Raw genomic sequence first — 24903 nt, 5'->3', positions numbered from 1 at the left:
TTCTTTAAAGTCATTGGTACAACGTATAAATTACATTGAGTATATATTGGGTATAATTCCCTGTCTGTTAAGACTCAGTTTTAAAAATGCATATTAAGAAGCAAGGATCTTTGGCAGTAAATGTATTGTGGACTGATCAAAATTAACTATGGGCCAGGAGCTGAGAAGAACTGCTCTATATGTCTAAGAGTAACACACAACATTGAAGAAGGACCACATCTCGATCTTGGTTGTCAAACTGCCCCCAACTACAGATTGTCACTATACTTGCTTGGCCCTGAAAGCCCATACTGAACTTCTTTTCCTAGTGCTTCTATCCTGCATTGCCTACTCGTTTTCAGCTTGTAGTCTACTGTAATCTCTAACTCTTTTCTGCTATGTGTGTTTCTCCATTTCTCCCTGTCTTTCATTTGAAATTAACCCTCTGTCATTTACCTGTTATTGAATGTCTTCATATATATGACTTCCTATATTAAGAATATTGATATTCTCAATATCAAGATAATTAAAAATTATATTTCCATGACTTAGAATATTCTCAACTCTACCAAGTTTCATGTCTTTGGGAAATTTGATGAGGTTAGTCTTGAAATATTTTCACCCCCAAAATTATTATTTTGAATAAAATGAGTCCTGGGACTGATCTGGGTAGGTAGGCTACATGGGGCAGGTCTGAAATGTTAGGAGGTTTTATTGAGAACTCTAATATTGTAGCCTACATAAATTTCAAAGTGATACAAAATCTAAGAATTTTTTTTCCCAAAGTGTATTCTGAAACTATAAAAATATCATTCAATAAAAACAAAAGAGAATTTCAAAAACAATAAAGAAGGCTTGGAAGGGAATCTCTGATGTTTTCTGAGAATTGGGTCTTTCAACATCAGGCCCAGTTGCTTAACTGCAAGGCAAGTGTTGTAGTGCAGTGATGTCAAAGAAAGGCATCAATTGTGTCACCAGTGTTTATCTTCCTTGGTAGGAAATAGTAGGGTGTGTGTGTGTATTATATGCCTACTGTCTGGGATTGGTGAACATGAGGACAGAATGTGAGCCCACTGAGTTTGTACTATGATGTATACCTTTTCCAAATGGGATCTTACAACACTCATTCTATAGACGACCACTTGATTTGGTGGGTAGCTAATATGGTATATTTATTTCACAGTTTCACATCTTTACAGTTTTCTTCATATAATGCTTGAATGTGGTTTCAGAGAAGATATTTCCTTTTAAACCTTTTTAAAAAATCACAAATATACATGAACAGTACAACCACGTTCCACCTCTTTTAATTCCCCCATTCCCATTAGAAACATTTTGTTAAAAGTTCAGGTGATCAAACTCATAGAAATTGAATTGTGAGAAGTGTCATAATGGGAAAAAGAATGAGAGCCTGTGGTACAGGGATTTACAGAAGAGAGATGATCTTCCAAAGTCATGGTTTATTTCTGAAAGGAAGGAAAAAGACATACATATATCAGGAAAAGAAGCTAAAAAATTAAAGATGGCAAGGTTCTTTAAAATGATTGAGGCTGAACTGGAAGCATTTATCAAGACACACTTGCAAATCTCTACTTATGGTGCTGTTGGCTGCGCTTGACCAAGGAGCAGGGAGAGATGCACACTTGTGTTTCTTATGTTAGGGTGAGAGTGGCTGGACTTGGAAAAGACAGTGCACCTGCAGCCTGAACGTAGGTTCTGTAAGAAGCCCCATTGTTACTCAGAAAGTTCAGGACTCGGGGCCAACAGTCCCCTGTTCATGCAGGATAAGCCACTCCAAGTAGTCCAGCTAGAAGGATCAGGGATCGGACCAAGGCCAAGCTTACTTGTGCTAAGTCTCTTGTTTCTGGGCAGTGCAGCTCATTGTCTAATGAGCATCATTCTTGGTCATTAGAGCATAGGGATAAAAGCTCCACGTGGAAGGATGCAGGGGGTCTGCTGCTGGCAAAGTGTTGCTCAGTGTCAGAGCAGCAGATGGAAATGAACTTGATTCTGCAAGTCTTGATGGCAACGGTCCATATTACTACTTCTGGAATCAGTAAAAAAAAAAATTCTTCCATTTGCAAACCTGATGTGGGAAAAGGGCTTTAGCATTGTTTAGGACTGGTGTGCATATAATAGCAAAATGATAAGACATGTCAAATGGGGAAATAAAGGCCCAGAGCCCTTCTAGTTTGGAGAATCCACTATATCTTAGAAACAAGGGATTTATGTTTGAGATTATTGATCCACCAAATTTTTCTTCACTTAAACATTTGATTTTTCAGTGGTAGGACTTAGTTGGAATTTGGGGACAATTCTGCTGTGGTATGAAATACTATATTAAACACTCATCTTCGTACTGAGTTAGTGCAGTGACTTCTAGTGAATTGACTTAGGCCCACATTTCCACATTTCATTTTGATCAAAAACAAAAACCAGAAAATGTTACTCCCTGAATAGACAACAATGCATTTTATAAGCACTGCAGAGATTTAGTAAATGGCATGTATGATTAATTTAGAAAAACCCCTGACACTTAAGGGCTACTCAATACATGTGATGGTCTCCTCACTTTTTATATGAGGTAAATGCAGACCAGGGAGCCACTGAGCAAATAGTCAGCCCTGAGGAGGTTTGTAATCTTGGGCTTCATGGGGATGTCTTTCGTAAAGATAAAAAAGGAATGAGCTGATGTTTCTATTACAATTCTCTGTAATACTAGGACTTCTACACAGCTTACGTAATGGTTGGGGGTCCATTCTTTGAGGAGAAATGCTCAAATGTTATTTTGGTAACTTGTAGCACCATTGGGTTAGGGTGCACACTTGGCTTAGAATACAATCTACATCATTACCTTGTTGAGTTGAAGACCTATGGCATGCAAACAATTCAATATACTTTCAAAAATACATGTAGTATGCCCAATAAAATACATTGACTAGCATAAAAATCAAAGGAAATAGTAGTTTGGAATATCGATCAACATTACTGGGGTTTTGAATTGTGAAATAATCAACAATCCTGCCTATCTTATCTCGGAAGACAAACTTGAACTTGTCACTGGTTTTCATTGTTAGGTCGCTGTAGTCAACGTTATCACCAGAAATTTCAATGCTGGCAAAGCTGATCTTCCGTTTAAAGCTGGAGATGGAGCTGTTGATGATGTTAGCAATATTGACTTCTTCTACTTCCTTTGTCGTCCCCTAGTTCACAGACAACGCAGTTAGCTTGAGAGACTTGATTCAGCAAAATAAGTAAGTGGGTATTTACATACTTAGAGATCTAAGTATTGAATAATTAGGTTTAATATAGAGTAGCATTGAGTGCCTCAGAGATTGGCTGGTAGGCCAGACTTAGCAGTCCTGTCATCCTGATTGTAGGCACCCATCCCCAGGGTATTATAACGGGAAGAATAACCATTGCCCACTCTAGATATGCAGAACTGTGTGCTAAATGCTAAATGCTCAGTCTTTGTAGTCAGCTGATCTGGGTTCAAATTCCATTCTGCCTCTCACTATTGTGCAACTTTAGTCACCCTAATCCCTTTAAGACTTGATTTCCTTTCCTGCAAAATGGTGATGATATTAATACCTACCTCATGAGACTGATGAGAAGATTAAATGGTATCAAACTATGTAAAGCATTTAGTAGGTGTTTGATGAATTCCATTCTGTTCCAGGTAGGAGGGAGTAATTGATTACAAGAGATAATAGAAACCAGCAGTGTCTTAAGGTCTTTGCCACACAAACAGAAATAGTGATGCTCCCTGAAACCAGGGAATTGCCATTCTCCAACACGGCGGGGGTGACATAGCATGTGGGGAATGTAGTGAAGTCAGAGAGAGTGGAGTTTGGATCCTTGGCCAGGCCACTTATTAGGTGTGGGGTCTTGGATGAGTTACTCACCTCTCTGAGTGGCAGATTCCTCAACAGTAAAATTGGGATAATAATGGTACCCACCTGATGGGTTTTTGGGTGGACTAAATGAGATGTTTAGCACACAGCAAGTACTCTGTAGTGAAGCTATTATTATACACATGGCAAAATAAGGGCTTTCTAGTGTCTTCAGTGAAGGATTTCAGTAATTCTCCAATCCCCTTTTTGGCAATCTACCAAATCCAGATCTTTCTTTCTTTTCTTCTTCTTCCTTTTTTTTTTTTTTTTTTTGCAATTAACCGTTGTCCCCTTAACAAAGCCTACAGAGAGTAAAATAAATGAAATCCACATTCTTCTTTGGTGCGCATGGAAGATCATTTGCCTTTGGTACTTGCGTAAATAACTGTGTGAAACATTGTTCACGACAGTCAAACACAAGGGAAAAGGCAGTTGGATCTCTGGGCTATTCTGATTCCTCATCTCCTTACTATCAGACCCTGTGTAGTCCTGGCATTTTGTTAAAGGTGGGCACCTCTGCTGTGCTGGATCCCTATCATTTTCTTGCTTGTTAGCATGAGCTTTAGTATGCCAACGTCTACCAAATTGGGCTTCCAAAGAATCCCCTGGTTCCATGGGCCTGTAGAGAATAATAGTTAAGAGCATGGCCTATTTCCCACTGCAAGTGGGAATAATAGATAACTGTCAGGCTTTGGAGCCAAGCAGATTTAGGTTTGAATCCCAGCTCTACCTCCTACTATCTACTGGGATAAGTCATTTACCCTTCCCATACCTCAGATTCCACAACTGCAAAAATGGAGATAGACTTACTGGGTTGTTATGAGCATTTTAAATCATATAATATTTGCAAAGGGCTTGTTGCTGTGTCTGGTGCATGTAAATGATCAATAGATAATAACCACTATTATTTATTCTAAGAGCCGGACCACAGTGTTTCATTGCTAAATCAGATGATGACAGTCTTTCCCAATTAGCAGAAAAATATGCTAATCAAGAAATTTGCCACAATTTAATTTTTCCCATACATTTTTCAGTAAACCATTACCTGTATAATTTAAGAAAACAAGAGTGCAACAAAGGAATTAAATAGTAAATAGATATTAATCTGAAACTTGTAAGCAGCTGATCTCATTTGGTTTGATATTGGGTTTTTCATGGATGCTTGTTCTTGTGGTTGCAATTTTATGTTGCATAACAGATAACATAGTTATTTTCTGCCGGAAAATTAAATGTATTAATATCTCATTTGTATTTGGCAAAAAGAGAAGTCTTTTTCAAAAGGCGTCACGACTTCCAGATGCCCTCACCTGAACAAAGATGAGAATCAGTGGAGTAAAGTGATTCACTGTGGGGCAGGAACCAGGTCCAGTTCATCTCTACAGACCAGCACATGGCACAAGTGATGAATCACCCAGGGCCCTCAAAATTCTTACCCTATCTTTGGCTGCCATCTGCTGTAAGGAGCTGTAGTGGGCAACTGCGTATTCCAGTAGGGCCCCAAACACGAAGCTAAAGCAGATCCCCAGGTACACATCGATGGCCTTTATAAAGCAGTTGGTGTTGGGAAGAGAAGTGCGGGACCCGATCATCAGTGTGGTCATTGACAACACGGTGGTCACCCCTGGGAAAACAGGAAGGCAATGTTCCCACGTCAGTGGCCAGTGAAGCTTCCACCATCACCTGGCAGACTGTCTTCATTCAGGGGTTGTCAAAGCAGGGACAGGACTCAGAAACAGAACATAGCTCATTTTGAAAAATCTGTGGTCTTCTCGAACAGGGTTGATTTGTTCATTTTGTACAGATATGAGTGATGTGGTTTTCTAAATGTTTTGCCTTTTGTCTTTTTATTGGAGGGGGCCATTCAGTACACAAAATAACTGACAACAGACCATGTAATCACAATTCTCCCTTCTCTCTCACTGTAAAACATCAGTTTAAAAATGCACTACTCCTAGAGCAGTCTCTCTCAATCTCTGTCTATCTCTCTTTCTCTCTCTGTAAAAGAATCTCTCAAGAAACCAATTCCTGGAACTACCCTGTGAATATCAACGAGAACAATGGCTGAAGGAAAAGAAAAAAAGGACCCGATGACACAATTCTTAGAAACCTCCTGTGGCTGCTGCTTACCAATGCAGGTTCTTGCAGGAACTGAATCGAGGGAGATCCAAAATGAAACCCAGGATAACACCACCAGGAAAGTGGAAGGAACATAGGTTTCCAAAATGAAATACAGGACATTCCTCCGAAGTTCAAATTGCAAGACCAATCGCGTATAATTTCCTGACAGGGTAAACAAGAGATAGGAAATCGTGTCTGCTCACATAGCAGCGTGGTTTCCCTATGGGATCTCTAACTTACCTATATTTACATTAAGCCATCTGTTATTCACCAAAACCTAGTTAATCATGAACTGCCGTTACAGTTTCAGTGAAAGAAAATGCTGTTGTACAGAGTGGAATTTATATAGGGTGCTGATGCCTGCCACCCATGTTCCTCTTCTTGTGCCTTTCTCTGTCATAGCACCCCTGCAGCACTGTAACTGCTGGTTTCCTTGACATCTACCTCACTGGACTGTGAGCTTCAGCACTGGGTGTGGAACAGGTACAAGTGCTGAGCCCAAACCCTACTGCGGAGGGGCTTCTGGGCCCCAAAGGGATAACGTGGAGAAAAAATCTGTTTCGGACTCAGAATGCAACTCAGTTATTCTGACTTTGTACAGTTTGTCCCACAAGTTACCTGTTTCCTGCTGCGTTCTGGTAACTAAGGTGAAATACCGTTGAATGGTGTACTGAGCAAGCCGCAGGTTTTCTAGCCCGCGCACAGAGTCGTTGCCTCGCAGCCAGCTGAACTCCACGTCATTCCCATCATAGCCCCCTGGCAAATAAAACAGTGCCCTGGTCAGTGCAAGAAGGTTACAGATTGAACTGGTCTGGAAAATGCCGCGATATGGAGACAGCGTGAGCTCTGTCTTGATGGTGATAAGTCCAAGGATGATTCCATGCAAAACCTGGCATAGTTTCTCAAGTGTAATTGCAGAGTCTACTCAGAATGAAGCGACCTGCTAGGGCTATTTGCTATCAAGTGAGAACTGGTTCTATGCTAAGCATTGTATAGACCTGGTAGATGAGAAGCCTCTAGAAGTGGTGGCCCTCATTATTTAAATGATATTTATTGAACGCATATCTGTGAACACACAAAGGACTATGCTAGACATTGCCTTTCAGCATAGTTTACCAGTTCTGATGGTGTTCTCAGGGACTTTGCAATTGGTCTGTTCATATTTCCACATTGACTTAAATGCAAAAACAAAGACAAAAACCTTGTACCCAGCCACTTTATTGATGTCTGTAAACATAATCATTTGATAAATCTCAAAGCAGTTTTACTAATATAGTTGATAATAGTAATAATAGCCACCTTTTATTAAATATTTATGTTAAATCCTTTACGCATTGTCTCTAATGTTCTCACAAACTAGCAAGGTAGACATTTCTATATTTCTTCACTTATTTTTTTACATTTTTTTTACGTTTTCTGAAATTGGGATGGATTTTATAGTTGATTTATATATAGATAAAGTAGGGCTTACATTTCTTCCTAAAAAATTATTATTCAACAAATGTACCTTAGAATTGAGGAATGGTAATGTTTTGCCCATTTTATATGTGAAAATGCTCAGATTCAGAGAGGTTGCATAACTTTCTCAGGATAACAAGGCAAGTAATAAACAAAGCCAGGATTGTACCTCAGGGAAGTTTAATCCCAAAGCCCGTGGATGATGATGATAATAATGATGTCTATCATTTAGTAAGCAATTACAATTCTAAGTACTTTACAACATTATCATCTCATTTAATCCTCAAAATATCTCTCTGAGAAGATAGATGAATGGTTAATACGCACATGAAAAGATGCTCAACATCATTAGTCATTAGAGAACTGCAGATCAAAACCACAATAAGACCACTTCATACGCATAAAAATGACTATAACAAAAAAGATAGGCAATACCAAATGATGAGAATGTGGAGAAGCTGGAACATTGCTGGTAGGAATGTAAAATGGTACAACCACTTTGGAAAACAGTTTGACAGTTTTTTGAAAACCTAAACAAAAAGTTACCATTTGACCTAGGATTCCAGTCCTAGGCACCTGGGGGGCCCAAGAGAAATCAAATCATGTCCACAAAAAGACTTGTACACTGGGCCGGCCCTGTGGCTTAGCGGTTAAGTGCGCGCGCTCTGCTACTGGCAGCCCGGGTTCGGATCCCGGGCGCGCACCGACGCACCGCTTCTCCGGCCATGCTGAGGCCGCATCCCACATACAGCAACTAGAAGGATGTGGACCTATGACATACAACTATCTACTGGGGCTTTGGGGAAAAAAAGGAGGAGGATTGGCAATAGATGTTAGCTCAGAGCCGATCTTCCTCAGCAAAAAGAGGAGGATTAGCACGGATGTTAGCTCAGGGCTGATCTTCCTCGCACACACACAAAAAAAGACTTGTACACAAATGCTCTCAGCAGCATTATTCATAATAGCTAAAAGGTGGAAACAAGCCAAAGAGACTTGTACTATTTGTATTCTTTTGTATGGAATAAAAAGGGAGTGAAGCAGTAAAAAGGGATGCAGTACTGATCCACGTTCCAGTATGTGTGAACCTCAAAAGCATTATGCTAAGCGAAAGAAGCCAGATGCAAAAGACTACATATTGTATTTATCCCATTTATATGAAATATCCAGAAAAGGCACGTTTGTAGAGACAGAAAGTAGATTAGTGGTTGCCCCTGGGGCTGGTGGTGGCAGTGGGGAGTGACTATGAACGGGCACAAGGGGTCACTTTGGGGTGATGGAAATGTTCTAACAATGGAATGTGGCAATTGTTGTACAACTCAGCAAATTGCCTAAAAATCTTTGAAATTTACACTTAAAATGGGTGAATTTTATGGTATGTAAATTATATCCCAATAAAGCTGTTAAAAAATAACTCTGAGTCAGATACTAGTATTTTTCCTACTTCTTTGATGAGAAAACTGAGGTCCAGAGAGATTAGTTACTCACCCAAAGTCACACAGCTAGTGACAGGGGAAAAGCCCAGTGATTCTGGTACCCGTGATCTCAAACCTCTCGGAACTATATTGCCTTTGTTTTCAAGGCTGCTGGGAAATGGGATGCCGGTGTTGGGACTAACATTTCTTAAGTCTTAGCTTATGGTATCCACCAGCGAGCAGCACTTATCTCCTACTTCATAAGGTGGAGAAGTAGTCATGAGATCTTAGAGGATTTACAGACAAAAACTGTCTGTGGGCTTTCTCTTGGAAGCACCCCAAAATTTACTGAAGCTAGCTGTCCAAATAGGCCTAGGATCCCAAAGACATAAAAACTATCCAAGAAAGTGAATAGTACAAGCTCCTACTTGGGCATTTTGCTTTTACAACTAGTAAATGCTCACAATCGTGACATTATCGCCACTCTGTCCCTGGATGGATATGAGCAATTATGGGATGGTATCAATTCTTTTCTAGAGATGGCGTTCAGGAAAAAACCCTTGATGCGGTTTCTGTACCCAAATAACTGCTAATAAACATTCCACGAACCTTCCTCTGCTCACTAGGGACGGTATTTATGCAAGCAGAGTGTTGAAGTTTCCAGGAGCATCTCACTCCTGGGATTTAAGATGAGCACAGCCACACAGGGAGGGCAATTACTTTTTCCATGGGCTGGAGATGAGTTCTCTTTTTGATAACCTCAACTTTTATTCTGCCCCCAAACAGCTATATTGCTTCCAGAAGGTTTCACATGCATTTAATCGATAAGGTAATTAATCTGCCTGTCTGAGTCGTTAATTAAATGTCTACCTCTGAAAAATGACTGCTGCCTCATAATGGTTGTGCTCCTGGGATGTTGGCCACTGTGTCCTCCTGTCAGAAGTGCCCACTGATCTCCAGTGCTTGACTATAGTTTTTCCTCCTCACACAAGCCATGCCTTGATGTCTTAATAACTCCTATCTAAGATGTTGTTTTCCCAAGACACCTGTCGCAGATGCCGCTCCCCAAGTTTGGTGGGCATTTCGGAGTGGTTTACTAAGGAACAATGGAGATTACTCAACAATACCAGGAATTCATTTGACACACATCAACTTAGAGCAAATGCTCGTTCTTCATCATAAACAAATTCCCAGATTGCAGTTTAGATGCCCAATTATTGGCATTACTGCATTAAGCTTTGTAGATATATCAAACAATTTCTTTTAGAAGCTGGAAGCAGTCGTGCAATAAATGTCAATGATTGCTTTGTATATTTGCCATTTCTAACCTTTGTTGCGTTCTTTCTGGCTTCCATGACTTAGCAGATTCTGAGTCCCACTCCTCGTCCTATTGCCTCACGATTCCTTGGTTGTCTTGTCCACTCTTAGGTGGAAATATCTGGTGCCAATGCACAATGATGCCCCCCAAAAGACGTACTGTTGGAAGGTTTGTCTTGGAGCCCTTTCTAAATCTCTCTGGACGTACTGTCAGAAGGGCTGAACCCATTGTAACCAACATCAACAAAAAACAGGACACTCCTCATCAATACACAGAGCTATGTCACCCAGGAAAATCATCTTAGGGGCCTGCAGGATATATACTCACAACTTTCCAGTTGCAACTTGCATGTCTGTGTGTCCATGGGGTATTTAGACAGGTCCATGTTACATGCAACAGTTGTTGTGATTCTAAGAAAGGAAAAATGGGTTCAAAAAGAGTGTTATGAGGATGCTATAGAAAGTGTACATTCCCTTTTAAGGGCCAGTCCAAGAGGACTTTGACCTTGACTCTTATGGTGAAAGTGTGACTTGGAGCCTGCATTCAAAGCATTCCTGAGGTTTTCTGTGCTAAGCAACACCTGGGAGACGTAGTTAAAGCTGAGGTCCAGAGTGGAAGAAGCTGGAACGTTGGCAATTCAGAGGCAAACTTGCAAGAATATCACAGGACAGAATCACTCACTGGCTTGTTTGAGATGCTTTTGCATCCATTTTTTAAATTTAACCTTCATGACAAAGCCGTGAGGAGCCAGACCAGAGCCCACTGTCACTACTGTCACCATTTGACAGCAGACTTGGGGGGCTCGCTTAGGCTCACGCAGCTCTTAGTGGCAGAGGTGGGGCAGGAGCCCAGATGTCCTGGTCATGCAGTCCAAAGCTCCCTGCATCCTGGAGGGGACTAGCATGCAGGGGACATGGAGGGCATCACAGGGCACCAGGCACTGTGGCTCTTGGGGACCAACACCCAGAGACATTCAATTAAACATCAGTTAAGCCCTTACAATGGAGATTTCAATTGAAAGACATTTATTTTCCTTTTTCTTTGGAGTCATACATTTTTATTAAGCACGCTATTTATTAAGCGCTGTGCTGGGTGCTTGGGGAGAGCGGAAATGATTATGGCATGGTGCCCACCTTGAGGAAGCTCACACTCCCTTAGGGTAGACAGAGACTAACCATAGCTACTCTTTCCTGAGGGCTTACCACTAGTCAGTCCCTGCTCAAAGTGCTTCACACGCATTATCCCTTTGAATTTCTACCACAGCTTTATGAGGTAGGAAATATTATTCTTCTTTTGCTGCTGAGGAAACTGAGGCTCAGAGAGTCAAGTAGTTTGCCTAAGGTCACAGAGCAGGGACTTGCACCAAATCTGTCTGACTCTGGAGCCAGGCTATTAACCATCATCCATTATTTATACTCCTTGTACAGGACAGATTGTGATATGTACCATAATACAGACACACACACAGGCACACACATATACGTACACACACATACACACATACATGTGCTATGGGAACACAGGGAAGGGGGACATTAATGTTAATTGGAGTCGGGGTCAAGGGAGAGGTCTAGTTAGGCTTCTTGAAAGAAGAATTGGAGTTTTGGTTGGTCTTTGCAAAATTCAGTGCAGCTGAGGAATGTCAGATGAACAATCCAGAAATTCAGTTCGTTGGTTACCTCAGTCTTTGTTTTATAACTTCAGCCTCTAACTTGGAATTAAAGATCAGCTCCACGAATATTTGGTTCCTGAACTTCTCCCCAAGGCCACTGGGAGAGTTGTTTGCACAATCCTTGCACATCCCTTGCACAGACAGTGATGAGTCCTCCACCTTTGGGCTGCCTCATACAGCACCTTTCCTGTTCTAGCCAACCTGTGGCTTGGTGAACAATTGGGTGGAAGGAACTTTTGGCCTCAGGGATTTGGTGGGGGCAGCCGGGAGCCCAAGGCTGCTGGTGGCAGAGGCCTTGGGGCATGGCACTTTGATTCTCTGTACACAAATAGCTCAGACAAGTAGAGAAGCATTCTGGAGCTACCCCATGAAAGGAAAGTTCCTGGTACGTACCTCTCTGTTTGCTCTTTCTGTTCCTTTACTTCTTCATTTGCTAACTTCCTTTTTCTCTTTAGAACTCAGCTCAGAGTCCTGTAAAAGCATCTCTAACATCACCCCAAACCACTAACCTACTCCCCTACTTGGGCCCCCAGCACCCTGAACGTCCTTTGCCTGTGTCTGTGTCAGGACACTGTCTCATTCAGCTCTGTATCCTCAGTGTCCAGCACAGGGCCGTTCACAGAACAGGCATTCAGTAGATGCTTGTTGAGCCAAACTGAACTGACAGAGGTCCCTTCTTCTACGGGGACAAGGACCTAAGCACGCAGGAGCAAGAGAAGGGTGGGACCTCAGCGTGGTTATGAGTGCTGATCAGAACTACCCAAGGTGTATCCAGGCCTTTTATTCCAGGTGTTTCCCCTGCCAGCCTGAGGTTGCAGGTTCCCAGTTACCTGAGAGCATACAGGACAGTGCCGTTGGAGAAGAGGCGGATGAGCCTGTTTCCCACAGTGACTTCATGGAGGAAGGATGTCTTGGACTCCACGATGTAAGTGTCCGGTACCCAGAGGAACTCCACTAGGCGGGCGTCCAGAGTGAAGCTCTTGCTGCCCTCAAACACCAGCCGCGGGTCCGCCCAGCGCTGTCTGAGGTATATGGTGGCTGTGTAGTCCTGGGGGTGGGAGTGGGGGGGTGTGGGGAGGGGCGCCAGGGGCGGAAATGGATGAGGGAAGAAAGACTCCAAAAACAGAAGGAAAGGGGTTGGGTCTGACTCCCCTCCCCACCTCCACTTAGGTCTGGAGCACACACTACAGTAGACACTGGTGAATAACGTTTGTCTTGGGGTGGTGGCCTGTGGCAATAAGAGAACAAAGCACCTTATTCAATCTAGATAATGACTCCCACTGCCAAAAGGGAACCCCACTCAGAGCATGTTCAGGGCCTTAACTTACTTGCCCTCTGTCACAGAGGGCCCACCAAATTGTTGAAGATTTTGGTGAGCTAAGGGCTTAGGTTGTCCAGGATTTTTCCAGAATGCACGGTGGACCCTCTTGGCAAATTGCCTTTAGTGTCACCTTGTCTTCAGTGGGTTCTCTTAGGTGAGAGGATGGTTGAGAGCAGCGACATGATTGTTGGTTGTCAATGGCTTGTCTCCTGCTCTGTGAGGGGCCATGTGACATTCTTGCTTCCCCACTACACTTCCATTCTTTCCCCCATTTCTATCCCTCACCAGATGCACCCACTCCACTCCCTCATTTCTTCCCTGCCGGCCTTTGAATCCACTTTCCTCTTGATATTCAGAAGATCTGTTTTATGAGAATCTTCCACTGTCATGACTTTCAGGATAGGCCTCCAGCTTCTGCATTCCCAGTGCAGGAGAGCTGTAAGTCTCTGTTTCTCATAAGCTGGAAAGTGTATTCCCATAAAACAAAAGGAGAGGGACTCCTTGGGTGGAAGACTAAGGGGCCACACTTACCATGTTACTCTCTGAAATACTAGAAATACTTGCAATGTCCAGAGTCAGTGCTATCTGAACTGGTTCTCCTAAGAATGAAAAAAAAACCTGAAAGACTTACATAGAATCGTATGCAGAAAGTTTCCTAATACTACATTAGTGTAATTAAAAGACATATATTAGAAAATTACAAAAGCGACACTTGCCTTTTGGAAAATTTTAAACTATCTAGAAGTATATAAAGTAAAAGGTTAATTTCTATTCTTCCCCTCTCAGGAGGAACCGTTGTGTAGAATGTGCCTCCCTTTGTGTGAAAACAATGCACAAATATACAGTTAGCTTAACACATGAGAGACCATGCTATATTCATTAGCGTATATTACAAACGACGTAGTTTATTTGCTGCTTCTTACTTAGAGGATATATCCTACGGTATTGCAAGGGACTAATTATTTAGCAATGTAATAGAGATTTGGGAATTTGTGCACAGATGTCCTTTTTTTTCTCCCTCATCTGAGTAAATTTACCACAAGATGGCATTGAAGACTGCTCATGTTGAGCTCTTCCTCACATCCTGACACCTCCTTCCTCTCCCTTTACTCTCCAGGAACCCTAAATTATCTAGAATTCTAGAACTTTCTCCACTGAGGTCTCGAGTCACCATTCTCAGAAGCCAGGCCAGGACTTGAGAAGTGGAAGAAAGCCCAGGCAGCAGAAAGACGTGAGTTTAGAGCTGGGAAAGTTACCAAGTTTTTCAGAACAGCAGTTTCCTCCCTCAAGGAGGGTAATGCTAATGATAGCATAGGCTCACGGAGAGGGTTAAACAAGATTAGGCGTGTGGCAGCTTCTTTGCACGGTGGCAGCGGCAAGAAGAAATGTACGTGAAGTGCTTGCTCAGCCGGGCGTCCAGAAGGTGCTCAAAACTAGTTACCTCTACAAAGCTCCCAGCATTGAGTCTGTCACGTAATAACAGGCATTCAGTAAATGGCAGTCTCTTCCCTTCCCCTCTTCCATAATTCTAGCTAACTCTGGAAACGGAACAACTCTGCTCACCAGGTTAATAGAAATAGCATCCTCTTGTGACAAATAACTGCGGGTGCCTCAGGGGACTGTGACAGCCAGGAAGAGGAGAGGCAGAATTCAAAGGAAGCTTAAAAACCCCATTGGTAGGAATCAGACAAAGCAACCTAATTATTAATCAAAGGGAATCAAGCCATAGAATATAGGTAGGAATTTGGAAATGGAGTTTCAGAGCCAATGCAATTAAAATAATTAAGTTTATACTTGGTGTTAATACTTGGTGGAAGACAAAGGGAGATCTTTGGGGGCAGATCCTGGAAGGTGCCGAGGGAATGTGGTGCTAAGCGGTTTTCGGCCCCTCAGAGCGGCATGGTGTAGCGTCAAGAAGAGGAGCTTGGAGTCAGAGTGTTTGAATTCCATGTCAGCCACTTCATAGCTGTGTGACCTTGAGAAAATTGCTAAACCTCTCTGTTCTACAGTTTCTCACCTGTGAAATAGAGCTACTAGTGCCTACCCTCAAGGGTTGGGCTGGGAAGTTTACAGGGTCTATTTTAAGTGCCTGGAACACAGCAGGCAAGTCAGTCAGTGTTAGTTGCCCTCCCTGAGGAATGTGGAGAATGCAAAACACACAAGAGCTCCAGTCCCTCTATGTTTTATGTTTAGTTTGTTTCTAGATAGTCTAGTCCAGGCCTTTCCTTGGTTGGCTTGTATTTATGGACCAGAGCTTGTTCTTTCTTCCCCTTTAGTTATAAAAGTTAGCTGTGCCACCAGAGGGCAGCTTTCTCCTAGGAAAGAGGTCAGAGCCAGCATTCACTAGGGCCTGCTCACAAACCTGTGCTCTGTCTTGCTCAGCCTCTGAAAGATCCTATGCAGGTCTCGTCTCTTAAGGACCTCGGGGTCCTAGAACCCGGGTGGACAGACATCACGGAGACTAATAGCACCTTCACAGGCCTCCAGGCTGCCATGTAAATGCAGGCTCCTTTAGGAGGCAGAGTGCCAAAAAGCATATATCAGGAGGTTGTGGGTTGTACCATCCCCTCTTTTTTTTTTAAATTTAACCAGGCATCCTGTATTATTTTTATTTTTATTTATTTTTTTGAGGAAGATTGGCCCTGAACTAACATCTGTTGCCAATCATCCTCTTTTTCTTTGTTCTCCCCAAAGCCTCAGTACATAGTTGTATGTCCTAGTTGTAGGTCCTCCTAGTTCTTCCATGTGGGATGCTGCCTCAGCATGGCTTGATGAGCGGTGAGGAGGTCCTTGCCCAGGATCCAAACCTGCGAATCCCAGCTACGCAGCCAGGCCGGCCCCAACCTTCCCTTCTTTTTGACTGAGGGCACTTTGCCTCATTTTCCCCGCAGGTGGTTCTGGGCCTCACATCCCCTTGAGTTCACCTCAGGTTCAGAATGAGCATCTTGCCCAAGGACCCTGCATCTTGTTGGCCAGTGAGCAGGCAACAAGAAGGGCAGTGTCCTGGCCTAACTGTTTGGGATTTGAGAGGTAGAGAAATTGTTGAGTGGACCTAACCAGAGTGTGCACTCATATGCTTGTTGTTAGCGTTCAACAAGGCCTGGGAAAGCCAGGGGAGGTTGAAGTTTCCCTAGGTCCCTTGACATAAAGACCTCAAATCCTAACTGTGCGGCCATGAAGATGCGTCTCTCAGATCTCCAACTGAGGGGGTGTAATTGACCAAGGGCCAGAGCTGCCTTGCTCTGAACTCTGTTACCACGCTTGCTCTGGGGCCACACTTCCCATGGCCTGCACCCCACCAGTGACTGAACGCAGCAGGGACACTAAGGCAGGCCTGTGCCTTGGAGGCACGGAGGTGGGAGACTCCTCTGACAGCAACTTTGGCTCAAGGACTCCTGGTGGCCTTTCCAAACACACTTAGAACTGCACTGCCGGCTAAGCCCTCCGCCCAACCTTCCTTCCCTCCCTCTCTCCTTCCCTGGCGTCAACCTGCATTGCAGTCAGACAACTCTCAAGCTTCCCTCTTTCCCTACCCCATATTCCCGCACAGTTACTGCCCCAATAAATATCTCGCACAGACAATCCCCTCTCGGTGTCCGCTCCTCAGAGGACCTGGACTAACCCCCTGATCCTAGATCTGGCCATAGAATTTTATCGTCTGAAGGGAGGAGCTGGAAGGAAAGGGATTAAAATGGACTGACTCTCAATGATATGGCAGGCACGGTGCGTCATGTTTACACACTTCACCTCATTCAATCCTCCCTGTGAGGCAGACCATACGTCCCCGTTTTAAAGAAAGGGAAAATGAGGCTCAGAAAGCTAAGGTTCTTGCCAAGCAGTAGAGCCAGGAGCCAAACTCAGGTTTGCTCAACGCCAAGGCTCTTTCTACTACTTTCTGCTCTATGTAAGGAGATGTTAGACACCCCCGGGGTTCAATCTTGCCTTTTACAAATAGAGAGACTGAGGCTCTGTGAAGAAGTAGGTAGTTGGTCTCATTCTCTCCCTCCTTGCCTTATTCTTTCAACAAATATTAATTAACAACTTGCTGTGTGTCAAGCACTGAGTTGCCACTGGGGTTAGTGAGGTAAATAAAGCAAGACTCCCCAAGGGGCTGCAGGAGAGAGCTGAGACAGACATAAAATCAGTGATCGTGACGGTATCACCAGGTAATGACTGTGATTTGGAGATGTGCTCAAAATAAAGTATGAAGAAAGGGGATGGGGCTTGGAGGAATCAGAGAAGGCTGCTCAGAGGAGGAAGTCTTTGATCTGAAGCAGACAGGAAAATTGGCATTTTGCCAGAGAGTCAAGTTGGAGAAAGCTGTTCTCGGCAGATAAACAGTCTCAGCAGAGGCTTGGAGGCCAGGGAAGCCTAGAGGTCAGGGAACATTTGGGGCACACTCATGAGAGGACTCAGGGGGAGGAGTTGGGGCACGTGAGACTGTCAGACAGATAGCAGTTTGGCTAGGAGGGGCCTGGTGTGCCATGCAAGGGGCTCTGGGCTCTATGCTGAGGATGCTGGGATGCAGGCAGGTATTTTGAGCAGGCAAAGGGCCCAGGCGGGTCACCCAGGTGGCAGAGCGGGGACTTAGCTTTGAGGTGGCAGGCTGGAGGCAGCTAGACCAGGTGGAGTAGTCCTGGTGAGACACGGTGAGTTTCTTGAACAATGACATTGGAAGTAGAGGCAGAAGGAAGACAGCGTGTGAGAGGTTGTCTGGAGGCTCTGGGGACCATTTCATTGGGGAAAAGTGTTTCTTTATCCCATGGAGAAAGGTGGAGAGGCAGAGTGCTTTCCCCAAGGTTCCGTGAAAAATCACTGGCATCTGTCCTCATCCATCACTGCCAATCCTTCACAGGCTGCAGATCAGAGAACGGAGTCACCCAAAACCCCCTGCAACCCTCCCCTGCGTAGTGTCTCTGTTCCTGTCCTTTTGAATTGATGTCCTGGACAAAAAGGATGACCTACCGCCAAAATTGGGCCTGAGAAATTTGTTGTATCCTGCTGTGAGATTCTCAAAGCCCGGCAGGGAGAGCTTGTCACTTCTGCCGACCTCGATGTTGAACCGATTCCCCTGGATGCACATCCTGGAAAAGAAAATGGATTTCGGTGCATGTGCTTGCTTACGTGTGAATAACTGTGTATGCATAAACTTGAGCTTGTGTTCCCATGCGTGTGTGTGTGTGCTGTGCCCATGTACCACGGTGACTGTCCCAAAAGAAATCTCTAATTTTCAGCTGCTGAATTAATTAAGTCCCTATCCCACTCCATTTTATTACTCATTTGCCGTACATCAGAATGTTGTGGTAATTTGGAACCCTCCAAGCGTCTTCTCAAATAACACACGGGGTTCATCTGTCTATGACCATTTTGGAAGCCTGAGTTCTCCAGAGAGAATAAATGGCAGGAAGTTGTATTGCCCAGGTGTCAGGGAGGTGAACGGACTAGGTTTTGTCTCCTGCTGTGAGTAGGAAGAACTGCCCCGCCTCCCACCGCATGCACTGATGCAAAGCCATTCAGACCAAGGCTGTTGTGGGGAGCAGAGCTCACCTTCCAGAGAAGAGACTCAGACACATGAAGGTCAAGTGGAGACTGTATCTCATGCTGAAGAGCCGCTGGCGCAGAGAGAGGCTGAAGTCGGAACTGATCACCTGGGGAAACAGACTGGGCAGGTGGGAGGCAGACAACCCAAAAGGCTCACCTCCCAGCCCAGCTTCTCTGTCCTATGAGTTGTCAGTCGCAGCATTTTCTCAAAATGCGTGAGGAGTAGCAGCTTTCCACACCTTCCGAATACAGCTCCTGCTCTCTACGTGCCATCCAGAATGACTTCATTCTGGAGGATCACATTTTAAATCCAACCCAAATAAAGGTGGAGACTGTTTAGAGAGCGGCTTACCAGCACCAGAAATGCAGCTGGTCCACCCTGGGCTGTGTATGTGGGGAGCCCCAAGACTGTCCTTACCCTGTCCTTGTCCTGACTTTGCCAGGAAGGACACCCCCAACTATACACTCACCCCAACCATGCCATTTATCCGAGGGTCTAGGCCCATTAAGCAGGTCATCTAGACAAGAAATGAAAACTTCCCAAGAACCTTCCATGTACCAGGGAATGTGTTAGGTACTTGCCCACAGATCTTCTCACTTGATCCTCACAGTGCCCTTGAGGTGGGCGGGTTCATCCCTGTCTTGTGATGAGGAAACAAAGGCTCATGGGAAGTCACCGTGCTTGTGAATGTCAGAGGAGACTCTGAATCCAGGGCTAGCAGCCTTGCCACCCAGTGACACTGGCTGCTCTCCCAACCTCCTGGACCTGCTCCCTGGGGGCTCTCAAGCCATTCAGCTGGTGTGGGTGAGCATCATGTATGCACGAGGACTGTCGGGATAGGCCTGGCTCCGGGGCCTGGCCTCCTCGGGTTTGGGAGCTGCTGTCAGATGTCCCTCTGAGACAGCAGCAGACAGCCAGGCCACCAAGCCTGTGACTGGTCATGCTGGTGACAGCAGAGTAGGGGTTCTCAGACAGGACTCATGAGGGCCCCATTCCCAGGCAGGCCTAGAGTGGGTCATCCCCTCCTCTGTGAACCAGGCCACTTTCTAGAGTCTAGACATTCTGGGGCTTAGGGTGCGATTCAGCCATTAATTAACTAATATTATTTTACTTACAAAACAAACACATGCTCGTTGTAGAAATGAAAACAAGATAGAAATGTATAAAGTTGAAAGTGTAAGTCCCAGTTACGTGTCAATGTAGGTTTATCGATTTAACAAAAGTACCACTCTAGCGGAGGATGTAATAGTGGAGAAGGCTGTGCATGTGTGGGAGGCTCAACTTTGCTATAAACCTAAAACTTCTTTAAAAAATAAAGTCTGTTAAAGAAAAGTGTAAATCCCTCCCTAACTTGTCTCAAGTCTCATATCTCTGAGATAACCACTGTCAACAGTTGTTTCCACACATACACATGTATAACTATACACACGTATATCTTTGAATGGAGGAACAGATTTAAAAGCAAAATTGGGCTGATAGCATGCGTATTTTTTTGCTGTTTACATTTTTTCACTTAACAATAATAACAGCAAATATTTATTGGATGCTTAATGCATGCTTGCACTGTGTTAAGAACCTCTCGAATCCTCACAATAACATTTTGAAGTAGTTACTCCCCTTCTCCTCATTTTACAAATGAAAAAAACTGAGGCTTTGAGAGGATAGGAAACAGTTCCAAGGTTACATAGCAAGTGAGGGGAAGAATTGAATCCAGGAAAGCTGACCCAAGCACTTTTAATCACTGCACCATGACACACGTTCCTTCCCATTGCCAGAGACATCTTTCCATGTCACTTCCTGTAGATCTGCCTCATTCTTTCTAATGGTTGCAAGGTATTTCATAAGATCAATGTACCAACATTTACATAACACATGTCCAATTTATGGATACTAAGTTATTTCCAAATTTTTTACTGTTACAAAATCAGTATGAACATCTCTGCACATTTATAAGCTCCTATAATTCTGCACTCTGTCGTGTTTCTCCACTTCAGCCCTTTCCTTCTCCTCATCAAAAATACTAGCTATAAAATCACATTATCAATTTACTAATGATCATATTCAAACTTTCTCCCTTTAATTCATCTCCGCAATCTCTGTCCTTCCCCGTATCCTCAGCATCAAGTTTGAGAGGGTCCATGGGCTGGCTCTCACGCCTTCTACCCTTTCATCCAATTTTCCAAAGGCTCAATGAGCTCCTGCTATGAATCAAACACGTGTGAGGCATCCCCTGAGCTCCCATCTAGTAGAGGAGAGGGTGTAAGCAGCGAAAGAACGCAACGTTCCCTGTGACTGTCCTACGGCAGGGGCCGAGGCAAAGGGTACATGGTGTGCTGATGAAGTGAGTGGTCAACCCCATTGAGGGAGGGGGGGACAGTGCCAGGATGAAAAGTCATAGAGAAGGTCATTTGATTCTTGAAGAATGTGTTTGCATTTGCCAAGTGAACAAAGGAGGACAGGGGCCCTCTGGATGTTGGGCAAAGATGTTGAGGCTTGCTTATGGACACTCTGCTGCTACCCACTCTGCTCAGTCCCTCCCTGAGCCCACGGCCATCTGCGACTTCTTCCTAGTCTGGCCTGAATTAGCTCAACTCTCATTTTGGGATATTCCTCAGTTCTTCCTCCTCCTATAGGAAACTGCCCTTGATCAAGTAAGCTGGGAAACCATCTAGTCTTCAGCTCCAAGACTCCTACTGAATCGTGTTTTCCCTGTGGCCAACCTATGTTAGAAAGAGATAATGTCTGGGCCTTGGGCCTCTGGATCTTCTCCAAGGAGTCTCACGCTCTGAGAAGCTTTGCCCAGGCTAGACCCGGAAATGTGAACCCATCCCACCCTGCTTGCTCTGGTTAGGTTGCTGAGATGTCTCATTTTATAATGAAAGAAAAGACAAGTAGAGAAATCCCTCTAAATGCCTTCTAGGTGCTAGGTGCCATGCTTAGTGCTTAATCTCATTTAATTCTCATGACCATCTGGCCTAGTAGGTGTTAATTTCTAGACCTGAATCTCAGCTTGGTAAAGAGATTTGGCTGAGGCCACATAGCAATTAAATGCTCATGATTTGAATCCAGGTCTTCCAAACCCCTGTTCTTTGCACTGCGTTTTGGAAGAGGGCCCCCCGCTCCCTAAGCTGAACTGGATTCCACCGGGCTCTGGTCCTTCTTACACTAAACTCATCTCTGGGATGGAGTTCTGCATCCACGTACCGAGCGGCAAGTGCAGCTGGTGCCTTCACCCAATGTGGCAAAGGAGCCAAGCATTAAATGACGATTTGTGTATCCACCTACCTGAATGGAGGCTCGGGTCACCAGTTCTGATACAAATGCTGGGAATGGCATTTGGCAGAGCCGTGCACTGACCTGCTAGATGGCAGTGCCCCGAGGGCTGTCCCTGCAGCTGCAACTCAGAGATTCTGCCTAGAACCATCTAGCCTTTCGCATCTGCAGGAACACGGCACTCAAGAGGTCCCTGGAGGCTCCTGAGTAGGGCAGCCTATGGAATCTTACCCTACTCCGAGGGGATCTCTGCCACGATCCTGCCTCTACTGGTAGAAGAGAGCTTGAACTTTAGATTCAGACACATCTGAGTCTTAACGTCTAGAGCCTCAGTTTTCCACCTGACAAATGGGAATAGAAAGCACTCAATAAACAGTTTTCATTGTCCTCTCCCTTCTGTGTCTTCCATGGGGACTTCAGTGATCCCACTATGACTATGAGAACCCAAAGCTCAAGCTCTTTCTATACACCCTATGCTGCCGCCCAGGGTGTGAGCTGACTGTGGTGTCATTTTGAGGGCATCACTTTGGCAGCACCTCAGGAAGGACAGGGTCAGACACAGGATCACCTGGGTAGCTGACGGCATCTTTTTCTGGACTGGCTCTGAGAAGCAGAGGTAATTCCAATATGTGTGGATTTCCACTCCTGTTCCCAGAATCTCCATCACATAAACACTGTGAACCCCAAACTTGTCATGCTCTCCCTCCTTCTCCTTCAGGCACTGTTCCCCTGTCACCAGTCACTTCAGCACAGAAGAATCATTTTTTGGGAAGCAGGAGTGGAGCCCGAATTAGGTTGAGGTGAGGAGAGGCATTATCGCCGTGGGTCCTCCTTAAGAAAACCACAGAAGGGGAAGTTGTGCGGTGTGTGCCCCGGTTGGCAGCACAGAGAGGAGCACCTGTGGCTCTAGTGCCAGACGAGAGCTCTAATCGTGGCTCTGCGCTCGCTTTGAGCTGGGGTTACTTCCCCCTGAGGTTCAGTTTTCTCCACTGTAAAATGGGATAGTAATCAACAATTCTTCAGACAATGGTGAGACCTGATGCAAAGTAGGTGCTCAGCAAATTCCAAGCCAGCCCCCTTCCCTCAGTCCCAGCAGCGCTTGTATTTGACACTCTGCTTCCCTCTCCTCCCTCCAAGCACTAGGAGGGGCCAGCAGTTCCCTTACCAGACAGCTGCGGAGGATCTGTTAGGACAGGTTCTTCGGGCCTTCAGGCCGGGCTTTCAGGCTGGGCATGGGCTTCGGGGTCCCTGAGATTCTCCCCATCCTCAACCTTGACACCTTGGATGCGAGCACACAGCCACTCTCTGATGGAGTGGCTCTCTCCGTGGGGGAGACAGCTGCAGGACCGGGTAACCAGACAGGTGGGCGGAGCCTCTCGCAGCTCCTCCCCTGGGTGACTCTCTGGCCTGGTCCTGGGTATCTGTGGGAATCGCCTAGCTCCTGCTATGGCTACTGGGTGCCAGGGGTTTGATTCTGAGTTGGAGTCTCAGCCATGCTCCTGAACTCAGCCAGAAAAGACTCTTGAGATCAAAGATCCATTAAAGTCAAATAAAGCTGGTGACCCCACCTACCATTCCTGGAAGATGAGTCCCAGGTTATGAATTTGGAGGACACCCCTCTATCCTGGTATAATGGGTGGGAGTTGGCAGTATGTACGACCTTGGGCAAGCCACTTCATGCACCTTTCTAGTCCTCAGCTTCTCATCCATAAGATAGAACTTGACAATTTCTAAAATTCTGATTTCTGGTTGTGCATTTTAAGAGCATCTTTGGGATCAACAGAAAGTCCAGTCTATGTAAAAGGAGACTTGCAGATCGCAGGATGTCATGCTTCTTTCCAGGATGGGAAGTTTCAAAAAGAGACGTAGGAGCCAAGAGAATAGAGGAGAGAGGCTGAGCTGGCCAACCCAGGAAGAGATGGGAGAGACTTTGGGAGAAATGTGGTTAGATTTCTAGATCTCTCCTCCTTCCCCATCCCCATCCCTCACATGAAGGATTCTGTAACTCCCCGCAAAGTCCCTTTAGGAGCATCCTTCCTCCGTGGCCAAACAGAAGTGCTTCAACAGTGTTCGCAGAGCCCTGAGTCCTCCCTGTCACCATAGCCAGGGGCCCGAAACTCACTCCTGGTTCCAGCCCCGTGGGAAGGCACAAGGAATTCCCTGGAGTCTTATCTTTGCACCCTGAGAGACCTGGGAGCCAGGGAGGGAGTCTGATGGAGGAGTCCAGGAGACAGCTGAGTCTGTGACAAGACGCCCCAAGGCACCTGCTACCTTGCTGACCTCATGGCCAAGCTCCCGCCCAGACCCCCGCCAGTCTTGGAGGAGGGAGGGTGGGGAGACAGGGAGAGAAGTAGGAGAGGGAGTGAATGGAGCTGCAGGAAGTAAAAGGGGGTAGGAAGGAGAGGGTGGGCCTCGGTGTACAATGCCCCACAGATGCCTTTGGCTCCAAACCAGTTTCCTTAGTGTGCCCCTGGAGCCTGGCCAGCCTTGAAAACATTTCTGTTCTGGTCAGTAGGGAGTAGGCGCCTGAAGAGAAAGCTCTTTGATTTCTCGGGGGAGGCCTCATTTTCACCTGGGAACCTTGAAGGCGGCTGGAACAGGAATGGCTGAGGGGCCGGTTTCGGGTTCTTAATGAATGGAAAGCGGTTTGGGGCTTTTCTCAGAATTTCCAAGATGTTCTCATATAAAACAAAGGCTCAAAAGTAACAACGACAAGTCAGAGCTGGGGAGTGGGGGGGGGGGGAGGGAGGGGCCTGTCCTCTGACTCAGGTGCAGTGAGACTTTGATGAAAGAACACAGGCCAGCTAGCTAGGTGGCTTTGGGCAAGTTACTTAACCTCTCTAGATCTCAGGTTTCCTTATCTGACAAATGGGGGTGATGATTCCTCATAGCACTGCTGCAAGAATTCAGCAATGAC

At 45.2% G+C, this 24903-nt stretch overlaps 1 protein-coding gene across 1 annotated transcript; it reads right to left on the bottom strand.

Moving 5' to 3' along the window:
* Positions 1 to 1139: 1139 nt before the first annotated feature.
* GABRP (gamma-aminobutyric acid type A receptor subunit pi) lies at positions 1140 to 23223 on the bottom strand. Its single transcript, XM_058545807.1, has 10 exons — positions 23152 to 23223; positions 18719 to 18819; positions 18137 to 18255; positions 13703 to 13770; positions 12681 to 12898; positions 10506 to 10588; positions 6609 to 6746; positions 6000 to 6152; positions 5306 to 5493; positions 1140 to 3182 (listed from the first exon to the last, which is right to left on the bottom strand). The coding sequence occupies exons 2-10, from the start codon at positions 18769 to 18771 to the stop codon at positions 2880 to 2882; spliced, it is 1323 nt and encodes a 440-aa protein (XP_058401790.1). The 5' UTR covers positions 18772 to 18819; positions 23152 to 23223; the 3' UTR covers positions 1140 to 2879.
* Between the last annotated feature and the right edge of the window lie 1680 nt (positions 23224 to 24903).

The sequence above is a fragment of the Diceros bicornis genome, chromosome 1 (genome assembly GCF_020826845.1).
Source record: "Diceros bicornis minor isolate mBicDic1 chromosome 1, mDicBic1.mat.cur, whole genome shotgun sequence".
In the NCBI taxonomy this organism is placed as follows: domain Eukaryota; kingdom Metazoa; phylum Chordata; class Mammalia; order Perissodactyla; family Rhinocerotidae; genus Diceros; species Diceros bicornis.
Note: the sequence above shows the minus strand (reverse complement) of the source record. Positions and strands in the feature narration are given on the sequence as shown.